The sequence below is a fragment of the Carassius carassius genome, chromosome 3 (genome assembly GCF_963082965.1).
Source record: "Carassius carassius chromosome 3, fCarCar2.1, whole genome shotgun sequence".
Classification (NCBI taxonomy): Eukaryota; Metazoa; Chordata; class Actinopteri; order Cypriniformes; family Cyprinidae; genus Carassius; species Carassius carassius.
Genome location: NC_081757.1, coordinates 30,234,879 through 30,256,656, shown reverse-complemented (window position 1 = coordinate 30,256,656; position 21,778 = coordinate 30,234,879). Strand labels below are relative to the sequence as shown.

At 36.4% G+C, this 21,778-nt stretch overlaps 2 protein-coding genes across 4 annotated transcripts in view; one reads left to right on the top strand and one right to left on the bottom strand.

The window, feature by feature from the left end:
* Positions 1–5,247, top strand: part of slc8a4b (solute carrier family 8 member 4b) — a 66,281-nt gene extending 61,034 nt beyond the window's left edge. For both annotated transcript variants that reach the window (XM_059535912.1, XM_059535909.1), the window contains 2 exons: positions 308–580; positions 1,642–5,247. In XM_059535912.1, the coding sequence (XP_059391895.1) occupies positions 308–580; positions 1,642–2,021 (653 nt within the window). In that variant the 3' untranslated portion in view covers positions 2,022–5,247. The remainder of the gene's footprint in view (positions 1–307; positions 581–1,641) is intronic.
* A 5,930-nt stretch (positions 5,248–11,177) lies between these two features.
* plcb3 (phospholipase C, beta 3 (phosphatidylinositol-specific)) overlaps positions 11,178–21,778 on the bottom strand; it is a 51,152-nt gene continuing 40,551 nt past the window's right edge. Inside the window, exons 24-34 of one of the 2 annotated variants that reach the window (XM_059535889.1) lie at positions 21,213–21,307; positions 19,561–19,690; positions 18,560–18,595; positions 18,339–18,448; positions 16,791–16,900; positions 15,187–15,343; positions 15,029–15,105; positions 14,851–14,940; positions 13,670–13,730; positions 12,766–12,852; positions 11,178–11,995 (exon numbers count right to left, since the gene is read on the bottom strand). In XM_059535889.1, coding sequence (XP_059391872.1) covers positions 11,705–11,995; positions 12,766–12,852; positions 13,670–13,730; positions 14,851–14,940; positions 15,029–15,105; positions 15,187–15,343; positions 16,791–16,900; positions 18,339–18,448; positions 18,560–18,595; positions 19,561–19,690; positions 21,213–21,307 — 1,244 coding nt within the window. In that variant the 3' untranslated portion in view covers positions 11,178–11,704. The remainder of the gene's footprint in view (positions 11,996–12,765; positions 12,853–13,669; positions 13,731–14,850; positions 14,941–15,028; positions 15,106–15,186; positions 15,344–16,790; positions 16,901–18,338; positions 18,449–18,559; positions 18,596–19,560; positions 19,691–21,212; positions 21,308–21,778) is intronic. The other variant, XM_059535897.1, reaches the window with a different exon arrangement.

Genomic DNA, 21,778 nt, shown 5'->3' with positions numbered 1-21,778 from the left:
ATAGAGTGCTGTGTCTGTTTGAATCTGTATGAAAATATCAAGCATATTTACTTGAACAATTTTCTTTTATGAGTCAGAAGGTGTCTTTGCACAGCTGAGTTAAGACTGCTTTGTAACTGCTCAAAATTCAGTGTAAAGGTGCAATGCTGCCTAAAAGCCAGACCTGTTCAGACCCACCTCAGACTCTTGTATTCAAACATACAGTAGTAATTACTGTGGAAGTGCATTCATGTCACCTCTGAGCCGCATTAAACAGTCTGTGTAAAGACACAGAAGGAGTGCTTCTAACATATGTTGCTTATCTCAGGTGACGATGATGAGGAGGAGAGTGGTGAAGAGCGTCTTCCATCCTGCTTTGATTACATCATGCACTTCCTCACAGTCTTCTGGAAGGTTCTCTTTGCCTTCGTCCCACCCACAGAGTATTGGAATGGATGGGCATGCTTCATCGTGTCCATCTCTCTGATTGGTGTCCTGACAGCAGTCACAGGCGATCTTGCTTCCCACTTTGGGTGCACTGTTGGCCTGAAGGATTCAGTCACCGCCGTGGTCTTTGTTGCCCTGGGAACCTCTGTCCCAGGTAAGTCATGTCAAGTCAGCTTTATTTATATAGCACTTTATACAGTACAGATTGCTTTAAACCAACTTTATGGTGATAAAGAAGAAAATAGTTTCAGTGATGCAAACAAAATTCAATTCTGCTGTAAAGTAACATTTATTATTCACTTGAAATAAGTTCAGTGTTGATTCGTTTTGGTTCAGGGTCCAAATAATGTACTTGCGACCAAGTTTCAAATAATACAAAAACAGCATCTGAGGCATTCCTCAATTTTATCACTAATGACATAAAAAAGGAAAAAAGGCTTATATATAAATATAGGAAGCTGAAATGTTTAAAATGAATTTATTAATTCAGAAATGAAATGCATTTATAAAATATTTGTAAATTTTCTGAAGAACATACAGAACTCATACAAATCTAACCTTCAGTGTGATACGTTGTTGTGGATGCTTCCCAGTGCATGTACAGGTACATCTCAATAAATTAGAATGTCTTGGAAAAGTTCATTAATTTCAGTAATTCAACTCAAATTGTAATACTCGTAATACAATTTGAGTTAAATTACAGAAGTAAATTAACTTTCCCACAACATTCTAATTTATTGAGATGCACCTGTAGGTGTCTGGTTGAGTATTTTTTTTTACTTGTTGCTATGAGGGTTCTAGTCACTGAGTTTATCTCTATAACATAGCAAGCACCACTACTAAGAATAGCAATAATAGTATGTATTACTTCTTAAAATGCCATATAATAAAATCAGAATTCAGGAGCAACCAGTGCTGTTATTGTTAACTTTACATACTGTCTGTTTTTTCCTTTGATTCTGTTCAGTGCACTCAACCCTGTCTGTTTTCTCTTCCTCCTTCTTCTTTCTCTTCCTTTTTTCTCAAATTCCTCCTTTGCTCTTGTCTTTTGCTTAACCCTTCCCTTTTCGTTGACCTCCCTTTCTGACACTTCCCACTTCTATGTTCAGTCAAAACCCGTTCTCTGTTCTCTTTAAAACAATAACAAGATTCTGCAGTTCAAATCATAGTTTTATTAGTCTGAACATTATTTAATTCTGTCTCTCCTTTGCACAGACACTTTTGCCAGTAAGGTTGCTGCCATCCAAGACCAGTATGCAGACGCCTCTATTGGTAATGTGACAGGCAGCAATGCTGTCAATGTTTTCCTGGGCATCGGTGTGGCGTGGACCATAGCTGCTGTATACTGGCGTACCAAGGGTAAACGTTTCTATGTAGATCCAGGTTCTCTGGCCTTCTCTGTCACACTCTTCTCTGTTTTGGCCGTGGTGTGTGTCAGCGTGCTGTTGTATCGCCGGCGCCTCTCAGTGGCTGGAGGAGAGCTTGGCGGTCCTCGGACTTGCAAGATATTGACGTCCTTGTTCTTCATCTCCCTCTGGCTGATCTACATCCTGTTGGCATCATTGGAAGCGTACTGCCACATCGCTGGATTCTGAGGCAACGAGGCCTCATATTGTTTCTGTTTGGAGAGGAATATAAATAATGGCCAGTGAAGTAGCAATTTTTCTTTGTATTTATTAGATATTTATGTTTTTAATAAGTCTGATAAGTCCCAAAATGAATAAGTATGTCATCATTCACAGCTTTTATGTTGTCCCAAAGAACATTAAAAAGTGTTGATTTTTGTTGTTTTTGTTTTTGAGGGGGAACTATATGAAATGATCACAGATTTTCCTTTTTTTTTCTATGAACTGTCCCTTTAAATGAGTTAATGTAGTATCTTAAACATCATTCCTTGTTTCCTTGCCTTGTATCCGTCTCTCAGTGCTGTCTTAAATCAATCCAAAAGAGTAACCAATAAATCATTTCTTTTTTTTCTTTGTACTCCTGTTTGAGCCAATCCAAGCCTTCAGTCACTGAATGAAGGTTTTTTTTTTTTTAGTTTTTTTCTTTATATATATATTAAGTGTCAGTATTACTCTTGTGTAACTGTAATGATGATATTTTAAAAGATATTTAAATTGACAGAATGACCAAACACATTGGACATTTAATTTTTAAGAGAAGACTGAACAAACGTGCTGAACTTAAAATTGCTTATGTTAGATGAACAGCATGTTTCAGGACTAAATATGAATTGGAAAGATGGTCTGAAAAGCATGTCGAGTTCATAACTAATCATATATCATGAATGAATGGTGACATTATTGAGAAGTCAAACAGCGAAAAGGAAAAACTCAGAAAATGGACTGAAATAATCCTAAAGTGGGTAGACGAGCAATTGGAAAATAATGACAGTGATGGTGCTGCATATCATTAAAATAATTCTCATTTAAATATGTATGTACTGTGTGAGTGTGTGAGAGAGAAACCACTCAACCAAGAATAAACAGCTCAGCTGATGTTCTCTTGAAATAGCAAACCATGTAATTGATGTAATTAGCTGTCTGTATCTATCTGTATTTGCCTTGTCCCTTGATGGTCACACTCCTTGACATCAAATGTTCAATAGGAGATGCTAGCCTGTTAACATGATGTGACATTTGACATGGTGACAAATGCTCTTACTGACTGCGTACCAAACTGTATCACCCTAAGTTCACCTGAAAGTTAGAATCCTAAAAAGTATTTACTCACTCTCATGTGATTCCAAACCCATATGACCTGTGAAACATAAAAACAAATTGTTTAGCAGAATCTTGATGCTGATCCTTATCATACGACAAAGTGACCGAAAGTGACCACCCATACAGAAAGTACACTTCATTTTATTAAAAATAAATGGACTGAAACACGCCATAAAAACACTGCAAAATAGTCTATAATAAATACAAGCTAATCATGTATCTTCAGGGTTCATGAAATTCAGTACACAAGTCACATTGACTACTTTTATTGATTCATTTGTTTGTTTTTTTGTCATTTTTCATTTTGGACTAAATATATAGGTGTTTAGAATGTCATGGGGGTGCACATGATCCAAAACAAACTTTGAACCTTTATTTATCAGTGTTGGCTGTTTTATGATGTTTGTTGTAGTGAATTTTCAGTTGTCACTGTTTCGGTGTTCACTGTCTGTCTAAATGTGTCTGACTTCTGTGTAATTATTCTGTGAGACATTCAGGAAGACAGTGGGAGGGTGGCAGGCATCGGCTCTGGCAATGTTTGATGGAGACGGAGATCACAGAAAAAGAGTGAATGAGACAGATTTAGCAGTAGCGTAGATATTTAACCCTCAGAAGTAGCTGCTCTCAGACTAATATAGTATTCAGAGTGAGAGAATGTGCACCCAGAGTATTTTTAGTGTTATCTTGTTGCTAGGCAACCCGCCCAGAGAGTCATTGTCTTGTCTGGACCCAGTGACGGGTGCTTGTGTGTGTGTGTGTGTGTGTGTGTGTGGGTGGGTGTTGCTGTATGTGTGTAACACCCCCTCACCGGAGTCTATTCAAGGCTGAAATCTCTGCTTAAACTATCTTTGCTAAATCAACTTTTTATACAACCTTAGTTTACTGGAGGTTTGAGTTGAACTGAAAAGATTTTGGTAAAGTGGTTACAAAGGTATTTATATTGATATTCAGTTATGATCATGTAACTGATATGGTTGAATTGATGATCATTACCGATCATGCCAGCTCATGCTGTCACAAGGATCATCTGTCATCAACGCAGTGAATCCCACATCAGACTGACATACAGCAGAAGAGTGTGCATGTAATCGCTTTATAGGGTCACCGCTTTCTCTCTCTCTCTTCCGGGCTGCTCTTGGAGCACAATAAATTGAAGTGCAATCGCAAATGTCACGCTGAAAACAGATATCGTAATTGGATTAAGCAGCCTGCCCAGAGAAAGAGAGAGAGAGAGAGAGAGAGAGAGAGGACTGGGGAATGTAAACACTTCTCCATCTACACAATTTCACACATTCCTGATGAAATTGCATGTAAAGGTTGTTTAATACAATTTAATACTGCAAAAGAGACTGTTTATTTGTGTTTTATCTGCTGGCTTCTTAATCAGTTTTGTGATTCAGTGCATGTCTAAGTTTCTAACATGCGGAACAGGCTATTGTTACAGTTTATACAGTATTTGACCATTTAAATCACTTAACACTAAAAACATAAGAATATCATTAACTTAAAAAAAAATGACATGCAAAGAACGATGTTAAAATTTTTGCAATGACTAGCTCATCACATTATATAAACATTTTCAACATTATATCTTTGAAATATAAAGCCAAGTCTTTTTTTGCTTTGTTTGAAAAGTATACTTGTGCTATATTCAAAGCAGGCATGAAATTAAAATGTACAGAAGATATACTAACAGAAAAGGTTAATATGAAAAGCTAACGGTTCATATGAAGTGCCCTGAGGAAGCAGTCACCATGTCATCCTGTATCAGTGTGTGTGTGTGTGTGTGTGTGTGTGTGTTGCCCTTGACTGGATCTGTTCTGTGGTGTCTGGTCCTTGGGTGAAGCATCTCTCTGATCTTTCTGTTCATTAGTCTTTTGATTATTCCTTCATTAATGCTTTGTTTGATTTCATTGTTAATCTGTTTCTCATAATGAGTGAATCACCAAGTGCTTTTCTTTTCCGCCATGTCTCTCGGTTTGATGCATGAAATATTCTCTTACCCTTGTTAAATGTTCTAGAATGTGTTGTCCTGAAATCTTTTTTAAAATGTTTTTTTTTTTTTCAAATTCTGAATTAAACACTACATATTAAATGACTTGTGTCTTTTAAAGGAATGGACGACTTTTGTGTGCATAAGACTTTAGATGCACTTTAACTAAAGAACATTGTTAGCAACCGCTATGAATGAATCATTGAATTATTCACTCAAACAATTTATTAACATGGTTTCGAATGAAACACTGAGTTGCTCTCAGACACTTGTTTGGAAACATTAATAAAAGGCATCTAAAATGCAAGGTGCTTGTTTACTAATCTGATACTGTATATACAAGCAATTCTTAGCACAACTGAACCTGTGAAGCTTATTAACTTACAGACTACAGTTTTCTAGGCTCATGGTGTCCCGGGCAACAATATTTTAACATTTAGAAAAGGTGAATCATTGTCTGGTCAATTGAGATTTTGGTATGGAGATTAGGATCAGGATTTTTTGTGCACAGTGAGTGTACTGTATATTAACACCATTCCGTGTTTGTTTTTGGCATCTTATCAGCTTTTTTGACCTGGAAATGGTGATGTGTGACATTTGACTTAACAAGTGGATGCAACCAAATCACAGCCCGAATGATTTCTTGAACAACAGCATGATTTCTAATGTAATATTGCTTAGATGAACTTGTTCAGATGAGTTACAAAAGGCAGTTTGGATGCATGAGGAGTTCCAAGTGAGCAAGAAGACTGGGACATATACATGTTTTGTTGTAAACTGAGTTGATAGATGTCAGGCATGACAGTTGGGTGCCTATGCTCCTCTCTCACTCTCATGAACCTATCCACTGGAAAGAAAGAAACGACAGAACGAGAGCAGAAAGAATGAGGCAGAAGCAGATGCTCACTAGGGAACAAAACAGAAAAAGGGAGAGCAGAGACAAGCTTTGTGCTTTAAATACAAAAGCTGGAGATAAGAGAGTGAAAGAATGTGAAGGGTTCAGAAAAGAAGAATGAATGAATGGGAAATTACATGGAAATATAATTAAAGATTGACTGGCTGCTTGGGCCATTAAGAGGCTGTGAGAGAACCTGAATGCGCAGGTTATATACTTCAGATATGGAGTGAATTGGATTGTTCACTGTACAGTGGGGTTCGAAGGTCTAAGCCAACATCTGGGATTTCAAATCTAATTTAAACTTTATTCAAAAGATTGAAAGAGGCATTATGACAAAACTTGTTTGAGATTTAGTTCTACTAAGCAAATATGCATATCTGTGAACTCTTTTGTACAGACCGTTAAATGTTTCTGCTTTCATTGAAGCACAAGATGCTCTTTAGATCACCTCAGATCATGCTGGAGAACATGATCATCAGGTTTGATGCAAAATTGTGAAGGTTATGCAGCTTGAGGTTTGCTGTCATGAAAGCAACATTACAATAACATACCAAGACAGTACAATGTACATGTGAATATTTCAACTGTTAAGTTAATAATATCATTTGTAATGACTATTGCTGTATTAAATAAGAGAAAAGCTAAATAGAAACATTTGCACTGACAGTTTCCCACCATATCAAATAATAGAAATTAAAGATTGACATGCTTTCATGGTTTGTTTTGTCCTAATGTTGAAGTACTGTCTTATTTTATCCAAATTCCAAATTCCACCCACATTTTTTTTTAATGTCAGATTTATGCTACAAGCTAAAATCAGAAATAGAGCTCCAAACAGCATTTTTCCAACATCATTGTACAATCACAAAAACAAGACTTGCAAAGCTGTGTATCAAAGGAAACGGGCCCTTTTTACTGTCACTATCTTCAACTATAGAAGACAGGAGAGGCTTGTGTACTTAGAAGCTATTGAAGGGTCCTAGGAATTGCATTCATCTCTCAGGCGCTTTCATAAGCCTCATAGTTATTGTCCATTTTTTGAACAGTTGTTCTAAAAAGGAGACAAATCCCCTCTTCCATCTCAAGCTCTATGGTAAAACTGAAGTAACTAGTCAAAAATGCCACAAAGGTTACTCTGAAAATCATGTTTCACAGATGCCTTTCAAAAGAAACCATTAGAAGACAACTGAGAAAGTACTGTAATAACTCTTCAAAGCAGTGTCATAAAACAATAGGCTAATTTATTTATAAGCAATCACTGTAGCAATAATATTCAACACTAGGATACTTTATGTATGCAACACCTTGCATAGATGGATGATTTCAAAACATTAAGACTCTAGTGCTGCTTGTGTGGCATTTTATTCCCAATGAAATTAATGTTATATTAATTCTAATTAATTGATGTTCTATTTGACCATACCTGAACATGAAATTTTATTTACTATTGTAAATGTGGAATGCATTGAGGTACAGACTTAAGTGGTCTCTTTTTAAAGCAGACACTTGGTAGATTGTGTAAAGTGAAAAATAGTTCAAAAGTTCAAGTTCAATTTATATATATATTATATATAATATATGTGTGTATTTGTGTGTGTGTCTGTGTACATGTATACAGTAAATGTACTGTATGTGTGTGTTTGTGTATATATATATATATATATATATATATATATATATAAACGCGCGCACACACACACACACACACACACAGTGATATATATAGTGAGATAATTCTTAATATAAACTAGTTGCATATTAGCATGCCTATTACTAGCATACTCCACCGCAAAATCTAAATTTTGTGATCAATCACTTTGTGAAAAATCACCCCACGTCATTCCAAACCCGTAAAAGCTTTGTTCATCTTTGGAACACAATTTAAGATGTTTAGGATGAAAACCGGGAGGCTTGTGACTGTCCCATAGACAGCCAAGTAAGTTACACTGTCAAAGTCCAGAAAAGTATGAACGACGTCGTCTGACGTGTACTCTTTGTGTACAAAACGTATTCTCGTCCTTTCATAATATTACGGTTGAACCACTGATGGCAGATGGACTATTCTGAAGGCGTCTTTCATACTATTCTGGACGATTCTAGGTGATTAATGACAAAGATTTCACTTTGGGGTGGAGTATCCCTTTAACACCCTATTCTGCATAACCATATTTTATCTCCTTAATTCTAACCTGCCTAAACTGAACAGCCTTACAAACTATTTAGAAGCAGCAAATAAAGAGTTTACTGAGGCAAATTTTTTCGTTAGTTAGTTAATAGCGAGAATTGGTGAGAACATATATTTACATAATAATGCATTTTTGACATGAATATGTAGAATGTACTTAACAAAATAAGAAAATGTGTGAAAAATTGCAATAACTGAAATTATAAAAATGACCCTGCTCAGAAGTTATAAAAATTACAAAATTGCAAAAAAAAAAAAAAAAAAAAATATATATATATATATATATATATATATATATATATATAGAAGGGTCTATAGTAAAGAATGGAATTTTCATATTTGAAGATGTCTCACTTTCATCATGTCACGTAATCTTTCTTTAATTTAAGAACAAATCCATTTCACAATCTGAAATCTTGTTCTCGCCCTATTAAATGAGAACTGAAACAGGGAAGCACAAGCAAGACATTTCTGACAATGTTTTGTATTTATTGAATGTACAGTTATATTATTTATCGAGGCAATAAAAATTACATCCAGAGTAATAATGTTCCCTTTAAACAAGGCAGACCAGTACATTATCTACATACAGTGTTAAAAAAAGAGTGTTTCGGTAGGAAGGTGATAAAGAGACACGCAGAAAGAGAGAGAGACTATGACATATGTACTGTACTTGGTTAAAGCTGTAACTGAGGCAAAGCACAAGTTAGCCCTTGGGTAAGCATGTTTTGTCCCTTAAAGTCTGACTACAGTCCTCACTGAATTCAGTACACACACCAGCATCCCTCAGTTTGGCCCACATGTGTGATGGACCAGCCTGGCTTGTCCCCTGAGGATGTCTGATTATAGACTGAACTTAGCATGCTAATGTCTGCTTTGAAAGAAGAAAAAAAACCTGTACCAACAACAGTCAATTTACAGGACATGCTTTGCAAGCATTAATAAAATAACAATAAAAGGTGCTAAAATCAAAAGAAAATTAAAAATTACAACAACCACCTGAATTTCGTCCCATTTTAATACAATAAAAAGTGGGTTTCTAAATTACATGATTTCAAAAAAGGAATTGTTGTGTTTTTAAATGATAAAATAGTACCATTACTACCGTCTATACACAAAACCATGAGATATATCATAGGAACAATAAAGAATCATGCCACTGTAAAGAACAAGACAATCATAAAGTGTCATAATCATAAAAATACAGGCCATAAAGTATTTGGGTGTTTCTCAAAAAAAAAAAAAAAAAAAAACACCTGCACCTAATTTAAGGTAAGAAATCAAATGCCGGACAGGCATCAGAAGACTGAATGGTGCTTAGGTTGACTGTACAGTGCGCACGTGTTTTTGGGACACTAGATCAGCCTAAGATGCAAGCAAAAAGACAGACGTCACCTTCAACTTCTCCTCTAGTCAGTAGTAAAATTCATTTATGTCTAAAATGGAATGAATTATATGTAGATGGATATAAACTTCTATGTGGTTTCGACTGAAATACACACATTAATATTTCCTGGTAGAATGTACAACACTAATGTCCCTCTCCAAAGATAACAAGACATGGAGAGAGGAAATGTTTCCATGCAAGTACCATTTATCCCTGTCCATATGGGTAAATAAAGCTATTGACTTAACATATTAACACATTATACTGTGTGGGCTGAGTCACATAAGCTCATGCTCTCTTCTCATAGCAAACGATAGTGTTGTCCATCTCATCTCATTCAGCCCTTTGGCTTCTGGCCTTCTAAACTCTACTGTGCAGTCTTCATTCTCACAGCCAGCGCTTACCTCACACACACACACACACACACACGCTTTGTAAATTACACTAGAAAATATTACCATCCAAGCATGCAGAAGAACCGTCATGTCCATTATGCATATTATTTTACTCGCTCAGCAAATGTAATTGTTTGATAATCATAAGTGCTGAAATCACTGTCTTTCTCAAAGTGCTTCCATTGAGCTCATTATGCACCAAGCACACCAGTGAGAATGATGCTCGCTCAACTCCAACTGCCTTAATATTAAGCCGCGAAGCCCTGAGAGACACAAAGAGAATGGAAAAAAAGGTGCAGAAAAGATGCACATGGACATGAAACTAAAAAACTGACCAAATATATGAAAGTAAACAGGAAGTGGGGGGCGACAGCTGACCAGATTACAGTATGAGAAAGCAAAATCCAAACATCATACATTCTAATGGATTAAAAAAGCCCTGGATTGTGGTGATCAGAGCTAAGCTATAAAAGTCTTGCTTCAATCTCACATTAAAAACTCAATCTCATATGCTCTGCTTTGCTGCATTTTATGCAACACAACTCTGAATAGACCCCGATAAAGCCAGACGAGGGATTTGTGCGCAGTGTTCCTGACACCGCACCCAGAACGTGACAAGATTCAAAAGGGTTTGGCAGTTTGAAGTTTCCTAGACATCACTGGATTTGTTGTGAGATGCGGGATCACTGCCAATTACACCGAATCTGGATTAGATTAGATTAAACCAACCGATAGAGAGACAGACACGGGGGAGGTATAGGAAAGAGAGCGAGTGGGATTATGGGATTTTAGAATGCATTAACTGGGTGAGAGAGTTCAAGCGAAATACATGCATATGTGAGGCACTTAAAACATTTTAGTGTCATCGGACACAAACACAATGTACACTTTTAGGAAAATATGTGCAGAAATTGCATTTTAGGCCTATAGCATCTTGTCACTGGGACGGTACCCTAAAATGGTCAACTTGGCACCTTATTTAGCCCTAAAAGTTATCACTTTAAGGATACTTATTAGTATTTATGAACTAATTGGTACTAATATGCACTTTTTGGGGGGGAAGATTAGGTACAAAGTTGTCCCTTGAGGGTATTGCCCCAGTGAAAAGCTACGTAATCTGCATTTTTCAGACAGTGTGCTCAGGACCTGATCAACATTCACAAGACGGGATGTTTCGTCGCTGTGGTGAAATGAATTGTGTTGGGGGGGGGGGGTAAGAAATAGTCCATCTGTGCATTATGTAAACATGTACCTTTAAGACTTAGCATGAGCCTTGCTAGCATCACAGCGTCAGAATTCATTACTGCCAAAATTACACTGCCACCTATAGGACAATTTGCTGCACTACCAATAAAGCTGCAAGGTGCACAATATACAACCGAAAATAAATTGAAAACCCCCATCCCTCTGGTTTCCACAGGTATCTTGCATACAGGTGGTAGTATGAATGAGAGCCTGCATTATTAAAGCTAGATAAAATCCACTGTTTATGGATTAAAACAGGAATTTGGTTAAAAAGAACTGATTCAGACAGACACGGTGGTAAAGTGTATGCAAGCTAAAAAATAATAAAAACAATCATAAAAGAATGCATACAACTTCTAGTAATACTATATCTATTCTTAAAATCCACTGTGGACAGAAATGGATTGGAGAGAGTGATAAGAAAAACAAATTAAACAACGATAGGATCACTAATACACTCCTGTAGTATCAGTCTTTGACTTGACGGGAGTGTTTGAGGTGGAGGAGGAGTCCAGCACTGAGGACGAGATATTGGCAATGTTGCTCCAGCTGTGGTTAGGGGAGGAATAAGGGGGCGTGCTGGAGTTAGAGGGGGGGCCGGAGCTGTGGATGTCATTGGCCTGACCCATCAGAGTCTCTTTACGGGAGCCACTGCTCTCGATCTCCTGCAGATACTGTGCGATCTCTCCCGGCAATCGCTTCAGCTCTGCTTCGCAGTCGCGTGTCAGACGGGCCTGATCCTGCAGAGACAAGATGATCCCATTCAACATTTGAAGAGAAATCTTCAAGAATCAGGGGTGGTGATTTGGCCAAAGATTTCTATGACAATATGAGCTATTTAATTTAATGTTAAAAAATACATAACCCAATATATTTACTTAAGCTGAAAATAAGGTTGTTGCGATATCACTGTAAAAACTAATACTAATACTAAAAAGGTTTATCTATAAAAGGTAAGACATTTACACAAAAGCTCAATCAATGATTACAGCTGGACAGGCATATAACTTAGTGTATTGGACCCTTGAGAATCAAAACCCATGGAAAAAGCCCCAATAGCTATACACTTTATTATAGGCACCTCTCTTTGTGGGTGCTTTGAGTGTTTATGCTCAGAAAATTGTCTGTTAAACAGTGTTCAAATACAGAACGGAGTTCTCTTTCCCATCTTATTGAACTTTTAAAATCTGTTGTAAATGTGTAAACTACTGTGACGAATTAGCATAACCATGACCATTTGAAATGCAGACCGGTTGTCAAATTTCTACAGGGTTATCATGTCCAGTATATTGTCCACCCCTACTTAAACAGTCTAAAAAGCTTAAAGAATCTGACTGATTTCTTTTTCTTGATGACAGTGGTGACATTACCTCTTGTAACTGCAGTATTTTGCCAGAAAATATACAGAAGTTATTGTTGTACATTTCAGTAAGGGACATTGATCAGTAGAAGAAAATAATGTGACAATGAACAAGGACTGAAGGCAGAATAAATCTGTGCACGGACTGACCATAGGAACCTCCTCCTCAATTTTCTGAAGGATGTCCTTGTGAAGGGCTTTTAACTTCTCTTGACGCTTCCCTTGAGACACTTCCAGCTACACAAAGAGAGAAAGAATTAAGGAAATTCATGAGGAAGACTGACCTTGTTTAGTTGAACTTTTGTTTGGCATGGCTCAGAAACACTTCGTTCTAACAACGTTTCGAGCAACAGCGATGAGTTTCTGTCCAATATTGATGAGACAGTCTGTCAAGTGCTTGTTTACTAGACAGATTTGTGAAGTAGGTCCATTCAGAAGCATCTGATATCTACTGATTGCCTATGATTTTATTGTCATCAGCCACTGTTGTCAATCATTAAGTATTAAGTGTTTGTGTAGCGTTCAACATCACTGGCACTAGTCAGACCCACCTGGGTGGCTTTTCGGACAACGGAGAACGTCGTCAGAGCTTGTCGGGAGAGATCAATCTGACTGGCTGTTCAGCTTAAGGAGCCAGACCACAACAAGATAATATCTCAGATGACTATGCTTAGTAAATCGAGAGAAGCAGAAATTGTGATGATGTTCAAAACACCATTCATCGCGCACCATTCTGAACAAGCAACACATTTGCTTCTGTAGAGATCCTTGCAGTGTTTTTAATAAAATTGTTTTTAATTCAGTTCTTTTGAGGCTGCTTATTTGTCACATATGGTATCAATTCAAAGATATTAGATTCTGGTATTGGACCAAAGCCAAAATTGTGGTATCAAGCCAACTCTACAATGTGTCACCACTAATATTCTGTACATACTGGAAAAACGTAAAAACTGAGCATGAAAACTTAAGTGACACTTAATTAGTACAAGGTGTCTAAAAAGAGATATTTACACAAATAACACTACAAACATAAACTTTTCACAACTCTACTCACCTGGCGGATTAAGTTGACCGAATCATTGATATGTTTTCTATTGATCTCATTCAACTCCCTGCTGAGTGAGAGAAGGACAGAAGGTTACGTTCATTGTACAATATCATCGAGGTGCTGAGACCAGTGCTGACCTTTCCAAAGTTTCCAGTGACGTTAATGGCTGGATGAGCCTCAGCAGCACATTACAAATGGTCTCATTTCTCTCTATTTCTCCCTTACATTTTTTCTGACAGTTTCCATAACAAGATAATGAGAAATATGGCTGCTTTTACAGATATCTCGAGGCATCTTAGAACATCTCTGATTAAGATATAGTCAGATTATTCTTATGGGGCTACAACCACCAAATATGGGGATGTAACTGTATTTGTCTATATAATTTTTTATATATGTATATATATATATATATATATATATATATATATATATATATATATATATGTAGCATAAGTCAGTGGAGTCCAAAACAACAGTGAGACATGAGGGTGAGGGTGATGATGACGACAATTTGAATTTTTAGTATCCCTTTAAGGAAGGAAGTGTCCATTCCTTACAATCCATTCACAAGTCACTAATATTTCATTTGCATTTATCTTCAGCATCCATTTTGCTATTGAAGCAAGCCATTTAAAGGTGTAGTTTGCCCCAAAATGAAAATGCTTTCACCCTCAAGTTGTGTCAAACCTGTAAGAATTACACCGTGTCTACACCAGATGCAAGCAGTGCGACAAAATACTACTACTACTGAACTCATTATATTTATTATATCAGTCTACACTGGATGTGGCGCTCGCCGCTATAAATCCCCGACAGAAAACAGCTGATGCGTTTTTATTTATGATGTATTGACACAAATTTCAAATGATTTTCAACTGTCGCTTTTTCGCGTCCAGTGCAGACAGACTTTAGCTGTTGCGATACAGTGTTTCTTTCTTCTGTAAAACACACAATATATATATATATTTTTTTTTTTTACAGTGAAAGTCAATGGTCAACAAAACTGCTTGTCACCAACATTCTTTAAAATATCTTCTTTTGATTTCAGCAGAAGAAAGAAAGCTTTCTGAGTATGGAATGATAAAAGAATGACTAGAGGTGAGGGGTGTGTGTGTGTGTGCTAACCTTTTAACCCTAGACTGTCACTGGCACTGTCCTTGAGATAAGAAAAAACTATTACTCACGCCTCAGCCTTGTCCTTATCTGCTTTCTTGGCCTCAATGATGCTGTTCAGCCTCTTCCTGTCCAGAATCTTCTGTAACTCTTTCTTCTCTCTGCGAGTAGTTAATGTGACATTTTAGCATTTGTCCACAAACCCACAAATGCGCCTCAAACACAAAGACACAAAAAAAAGTTTCTCACTTGTCACACACTTCCTTGAGCTTCTTGATCTGGGCTGCTTGGCATTCTTGGGCGATTTCCTTTAGTTTCTGATTGGCCTGACACAGAAGCACAGATTCAGCAGTGTGTACAGAGCAGCTGTGATCGCTGTGTCTTTGGGCTATTGTTGTGTGTCATACCTCTCTGAGGTGGAATTGTTTAGCCTCTTTCTCTGTCTGATGTTGTGTCTGTCTAAGCACAAGAAGCTCCTGCATGTGCTCCTCTTTGAACTGCTCCATCTGTTTCTGCACCTCCAGATCCAGCTCAATCAATTCCCTCTGATTCTCCTCTGACCCACTGCACACACACACACGAATAGCAAACAGCTGTTTAATGAATTCAGACTCGATCGGAATCGAACGTTACCTCCCGATCAGGACTCGGATATATATATATTCTCATTATTTTTTATCACATCTTTAGTTATGCGGTGTCACAGAGTTAGACCCTTTTGACTCCACACAGAAACAGCAACGCGTGCGGCATGACATCACTTTGTTTTCAAGAGCTGGTGTGAATAAATATAGATTCAAACTCAAAGAGACAGGATAGTCTGCGCATGACCTGATATTTCATTCGGACCCACAATGAATTGTTTTTCAAGTCAACTCCAGCAGGTGATAAATAAAGCATATGAACAATGCAGTGCTAATTAACATATCATTTATTACAGTATAGAAACTATTCTGCCTTATTATGTGATAAACAGTGTTTGTAGTATATAAACAAATCATTATTATTTGTTAATGTCCAGCATTTATAGATTTCTAAGCCAATTAAAAGCTAGAAAATAAGAGAAAAATTTAAGTTGCCTATACTACCAGTCAGAAGTTTTTTGAACAGTAAGTTTGTTGATGTTTTTTTTTTAAAGAAGTCTCTTCTGTTCACCAAGCCTGCATTTATTTGATCCAAAGTACAGCAATACAGTAAGATTTTGAAATATTTTTACTAGCCTATTTAAAATAGCTGTTTTATATTTGAATAGATTTCAAAATGTAATTTATTGAACATCCTGGATCTGTTTTTTCACTCTTCTTTATTCTTGTTTTTTTTTTATGTATTATAGAAGTATTGGATGGGGACTCTGTATCGGCAGATACTCAAAATCAAATGACTCGGACTTGAGGGCAAAAAAACCTGATCGGGACATCCCTAAATTATAATATTAATAATAATGAAACGCAAAGAAATTATTTAAAGCAAACCAGTTTCCAATGTTCTTTTAACCAAAGGCCAGCAACCTTTCTGACATTAAGAGATGTCTCATTAAATTTTTAATTTCTCTTCAAAATCTAATTTGACCACGGAAATGACCAAGGTATAGGATTTTGATCAATGTAAAACTAAGAATGGTTCTGCTGTAAAATGTAGCTATCTTTCTGATTCTACACTATATCTAGGTAATTAATAAAATAAGCAACTTTGTGACAGTGAACTTATAACTAAATCAAGCAGTCTGCAGTTTTAAAGCAGTTTAACCATTGGTGTCGCTCTCTGCTTGTAATATATAAATTAGAGAGTCTGATCACATCCCCTTCCATTATTCTCTGCTAAACACAATGTTCCTCATGAGAACTGAACATTCATTTCAGATTGGCTGCTTCCCCACTCTGAGCTCCAGACCTCTTGATCTCTCTATGATCACCGTATGAATTACAGCGAACAGTTGGCACTCAAGCACAATATCCACCTGGCCAACACTGACTGAGGTCAAACAGTCAATGCTGAATCTAAATGTCCTCACTTTTTCTTCAGACTGGAGCGCAGACGCTTCTCCACCTGACTCCGTTTCCTCTGGAGGTCAGAGTTCAGTTGACTACAGCGAGTCCTTTGTTCCTTACTGAGAGCCCACACCTGAAACACACAAAAACACATTCTTTAAGTTAGTGTTGAAAAGAGACTTTCATTGTGGCATTGTCAGAGCGCTATGGCTCTGATATCAGTTTGTCATACTTATGCCAAAACACTGTTGACTGCTCGATACATATTGGCTGATTCGTGTTGATTCATTTTCGAAAATTGCATGGCTATAAAGTAATTCCAGGTCTTGAGCATATTTACATACAGTACCATATTACTTTAATATTTGATCTGACCTTCATTGCTATTTACTGAGAACTGTGGTTGACTCAAGTCATGCTCTTTCACTCAATAAAAGTGGTTCCCAATCCTGGTCCTGGAGAACCCCCAACACGGTACAGTTCTGATGTCTCTCTTATCTGACACGCACATTTGTTGATGAGTTGAATCAGGTGTGTTTGATTAGCGAGGTATCTAAAATGTGCAGTGTTGGAGGTTTTCCCGGACCAGGATAAAGTGAGGCTTTCAAATTTGTAATGAACGATTGGTCGTTTTGACGATTAAACCTGTGAAAGAAGGCTTTACACAGTTTTTACAGTTTTAAAGAACATTTCTAACTAAAGCTACAACCACCAAATTACTGCAAAAGTTTCACTGTGTATTGAAAATAATGATGAAATGTATAAAGCAAAGATAACTTTCAAAGCAACCAGCCTTTTTCTGTTGGTCAGTGCAGCAAATCTCAGTGACCAACTTTGGGAAATCTGCATGAGATAATCTTTTGCCTTCATGCAGAATTCAAAATTGCATGGATTTTCTTGTCTTGTAGAATAAGGCTTAATTAGCACTAATAAATATCTAATATTCTAGTAATATGCATGCTAATAAGCAACTAGTTAAGAGACCCTAAAATAAAGTCTTACCGTACATTTCTAACACTATAGTTTGTAATATATCACCTTTGCTCAAAAAACAAAACAAAAAACTAGTTAACGCTAATGTGAGGGTGTTTCTAATGCAGCATCTATGTTTGGAATGGTAAATTTGACAATTCTCTCTTCTGACTGCTGTTATCAGTCTCTTTCATTTTTTTTAAAGTTATTACTATCATGGAGTTTTTCTTTTGCTATTTGAGCAAACGGGAAAGCAAAAAATAGTTAACCCAACTATGACGACTTACACATTGGATTGATCTATTTGTCTATGTCTATTTACCACAAGCAAAGCCTATCAACTAAGACATGATACTGTAACTACAGTGCATGTTCAAACATACAAGCAGTGTTTGGCAATGTGCTTAAAGACCCTTTCCATCAAGGCGTTCTCAACCAAAAATCGAAGCTGGTCTTGAAGAACTGAACTTCTTTTTTTATTTATTTTTTAATCTAGGTGAAAATATACGTGCATATTATTTTGTTAAAAGTGACTCTGATGGTATTCTTAACATAACACATAACTACAAATGGTGTTGCAAGAATAGAGTGCTTTTGACCTTTTTGAGATGTTTCTTTTTCAGCTCCTTGAGTTCCTTGCATTGCTTCTTCAACAGCTTCAGGTAGGAGTTGTGCTGTTTGAGCTCATCAATAGATTGAGGTTCGATTACTGCAAAACACAGACACAAAAGCTTGTCCGTGATCTGCAACACCTCTCAACACTTCGCAGGGGACTGATGAAGATGAGAGTACTGGTTAGATGAGGGTGAGTGAATCTTACCTTTAAGAATACTGTTGACTAAATCTTCTTTTTGGCCTAAAATATATTACACACAAACACTCAGTTCACTTAATGAACATGACATGCATACTCAAAAATATACATTAGAGGCATAACGGTTCACGGTTCAGTACGTATTGCTGGGAGTGGTGTATTCTTAATTGGAAATTTTCATAAGAATTCACTAACACTTGGTAACATTTGTCTTAAAAAAAATAAAAAAATAAGTTTTAAATTAATAAGTAAATATTTGTATTAAATAAACAGTCGTATGCTCTACATTGTGTGCCAAAACATATGTTATAGAGAGCACTTTAAACATTCCAAAAAAATAGCAGGACAAGGTAAATTCACAACTAAAGATAAATAAAACACTGTTAACACAATGATTTATTTATTTTGTAAATGTAGGGGCTCTATATTATTATTTCATTACAGTTAATGTTCTTCAAAGAAAAAGAAAAATCAAGCTACATTTAGAAGTCCAAAAAGAAATCTGTACATTTGAAAAATACATATTTTAGTAATTAACACTGTGCTCCTTTCTGTTGCGCTCCATTTTGCACTTGCATAGTGAAGTTTAAGTTTAACCATGCCTCATTTGCTGAAAAAAATTAACTAAATATTAACTATAAATAATTCTAAAGATCCAAAAACATATTATATGAATAAAAAAATTAATATTATGACATGAGAACTAAATTTTAAAATGGAATTCTCAAAAAAATAGATTTATTAGAGCTTATAAATGGTTGGGCAGAATGATGCACGGACGCAAAAATGACACAGATGAACCTTGCACTGTGCATTAGTGAAAGCTGTCACTCCAAATGTCTTTAACAAAAGAGATCATCATTATTTTTTATTACAAGAACCGCTATACCCCTAATAGATATCAGAAATGAAATGACTGGAACATTATGGCCAAAACGCCATAATGTGTGGAGAGAATGATCGTGAGCAAGACAGCAGGAGAAAGAGTTTCTGAGGTGAGACCAAACCTGATGCAGGAAGGTTCATGACCTCAGTGACTACAGAAGGAAGTGTTGGAGATGACAGAGGACAAATAGGGTCAAAGGTCACGGAGCCACTGTCAAACTTGTCTCCTTCATCTGGTTTCATAGGTCCACCCTACAGAAGCAAACACACACAGTATGTATTCACTTAATGGCTGAAATATCTACAAGATGTTAGATCATGTAGCAGTGAGCTAATAATAATAGGAACCGATCACCCAAAACAAAAATATTCCAAACCCATTAAGGAGAAACTTAATAATGAATAATATATTTGTCACTATTTTTAATGTAGTTATAATAAATGGGAACTGGAGCTTTTAAGATTCTAAAAATATGCTAAAGTACCGTAAAAGCATCACATGCACAAGCATAAACTCAATCAACTGATTAATTGAAAATATATGAGTCAAAAGAATGATTTGCTGAGGAATAGGACTGAATACTGATGAAGGAAGACTTGGATGTCAGGGTCTTCAGTGGACAATTAATGTGTTCATTTTAGGGTGGGCTGCAAGTTTAAATGGGAGATCACTAAAGCTGTGGACACTACACAACTAGAAGAAACATTCTAAGACTTGACCTCAACACACTTAAAGACCGTTATCATCGACTGGAGCAGAATCTAGTCGCTGACAGTCAGAAAGGAGCACAAACTTAATTACTGCAGTCAGTTCATTACACGATTGTGGGTCACTCACGACTGGACAAATTCTTACGGAATAAAAAAGCAAACAAAAAAACAACTCACAAAACCGGCAGCATCTACCCGCGCTCCCTCAGCCGCCCCCACCCCACCAAATACAACACAGATCTGTTTTACTTTTCTTCGTTTGTGCTTAATATAACAGAAAACATTAGCTTTCCTGCTTTGTTGGTGTTTCTAATAAATTCAATTTCCTCATCCATTTGACACAAAACTATTATATTATTAAAATATATATATTAATTTTATTTCATCATATTTGTGATTTATGATTTCTTTATAAAACCTTAAGTTGATTTAAAATTCTTGATAACAAATTTTAAGTTGTTAAAGGTTAAGAAAAAAATGCCTACAGATAGGCCTATAGACTTTTATTAGCCTACAGATCAAAATAAAACAATTCTTGATAATTAAAACGAGAAGTCATAATTTATAGGCTATTCTATACTTTGCAGATAAAAACTAAACCATTTAATTTGCAGTGTTAACTTATAAATTAAAAAGATAAAAAGAAAAAGAAAGACCAAAAAAAATCAATACGATAAGAATCGATATTTTACAAAATTACAAAAAGAATGCTGAATGATGTGTGACAGTGAACACATCTGCATTGCATAGCTGGTAATGACTGGTTCTTGAATTCTAAGATAATAATCTTTAGACACCACACACTATGCAACTTTTTCTGCAGACTGCAAACAGCGACTGAACCCAACTGGAATAGACTCGGTCTGACTGGGCATGATCAGTTGTCAATACCAAATTCCATTAATAATCGGCATGACAATCGTGCAGTGTGTCCTCCGCTTCAAGGGGATTGGTTGGTTGCAAAATGTCTAATTGGACACCAGTCACTATTAGCAGAATTTTATATAGGCTACTGCCAGACAAGTGACACCTATCTAAGGTGAAGTAGACAGGCATGACTGACCTCAGTGAGATCCTCCATAAGTGCTAAAAGCTGCCTTTCTCTCTGGGCCAGCAGAGAGAGATGTTTGATGGGGTTTGTCAGAGCCTCTGCATACTCTACACAAAAAAAAGAGGAAGACAGAGGGGAAAGAGTAAGACTTTACAAAGGTTGACAACGAGGGGCTTATACCCGAAAGAGTGACCGATTAACCAACTTTGTTTTATTAAATAATTTGACTTTTTTATTTTTTTAAATTTTTCTTATTTTTTCTTTGTACTGCATATCCCACAATTCCTAGTAAACTACATTTCCATATATGGTGCACTACATTACCCATATTCCCCTGGTTAAGGTCTATAAAGACCTTACTTTCTTCCTTTGTCCCTTGGTGAAGTGTGGGAGTTTGAATGGACACTCAACCATGTCCTTTGAGTCCTTTCCTTAGGATGCATTAAGTAAGTTTGTTTGCCAATTATATCGTTTGAATTTATTTGAATTGTTTAGGTATTAGTTTAGACTGAGTACAATATGGATGTTTATTGATGAATTGATTGTATGAGTTTGAGTTTCGCTTTTGTATTGTTTGT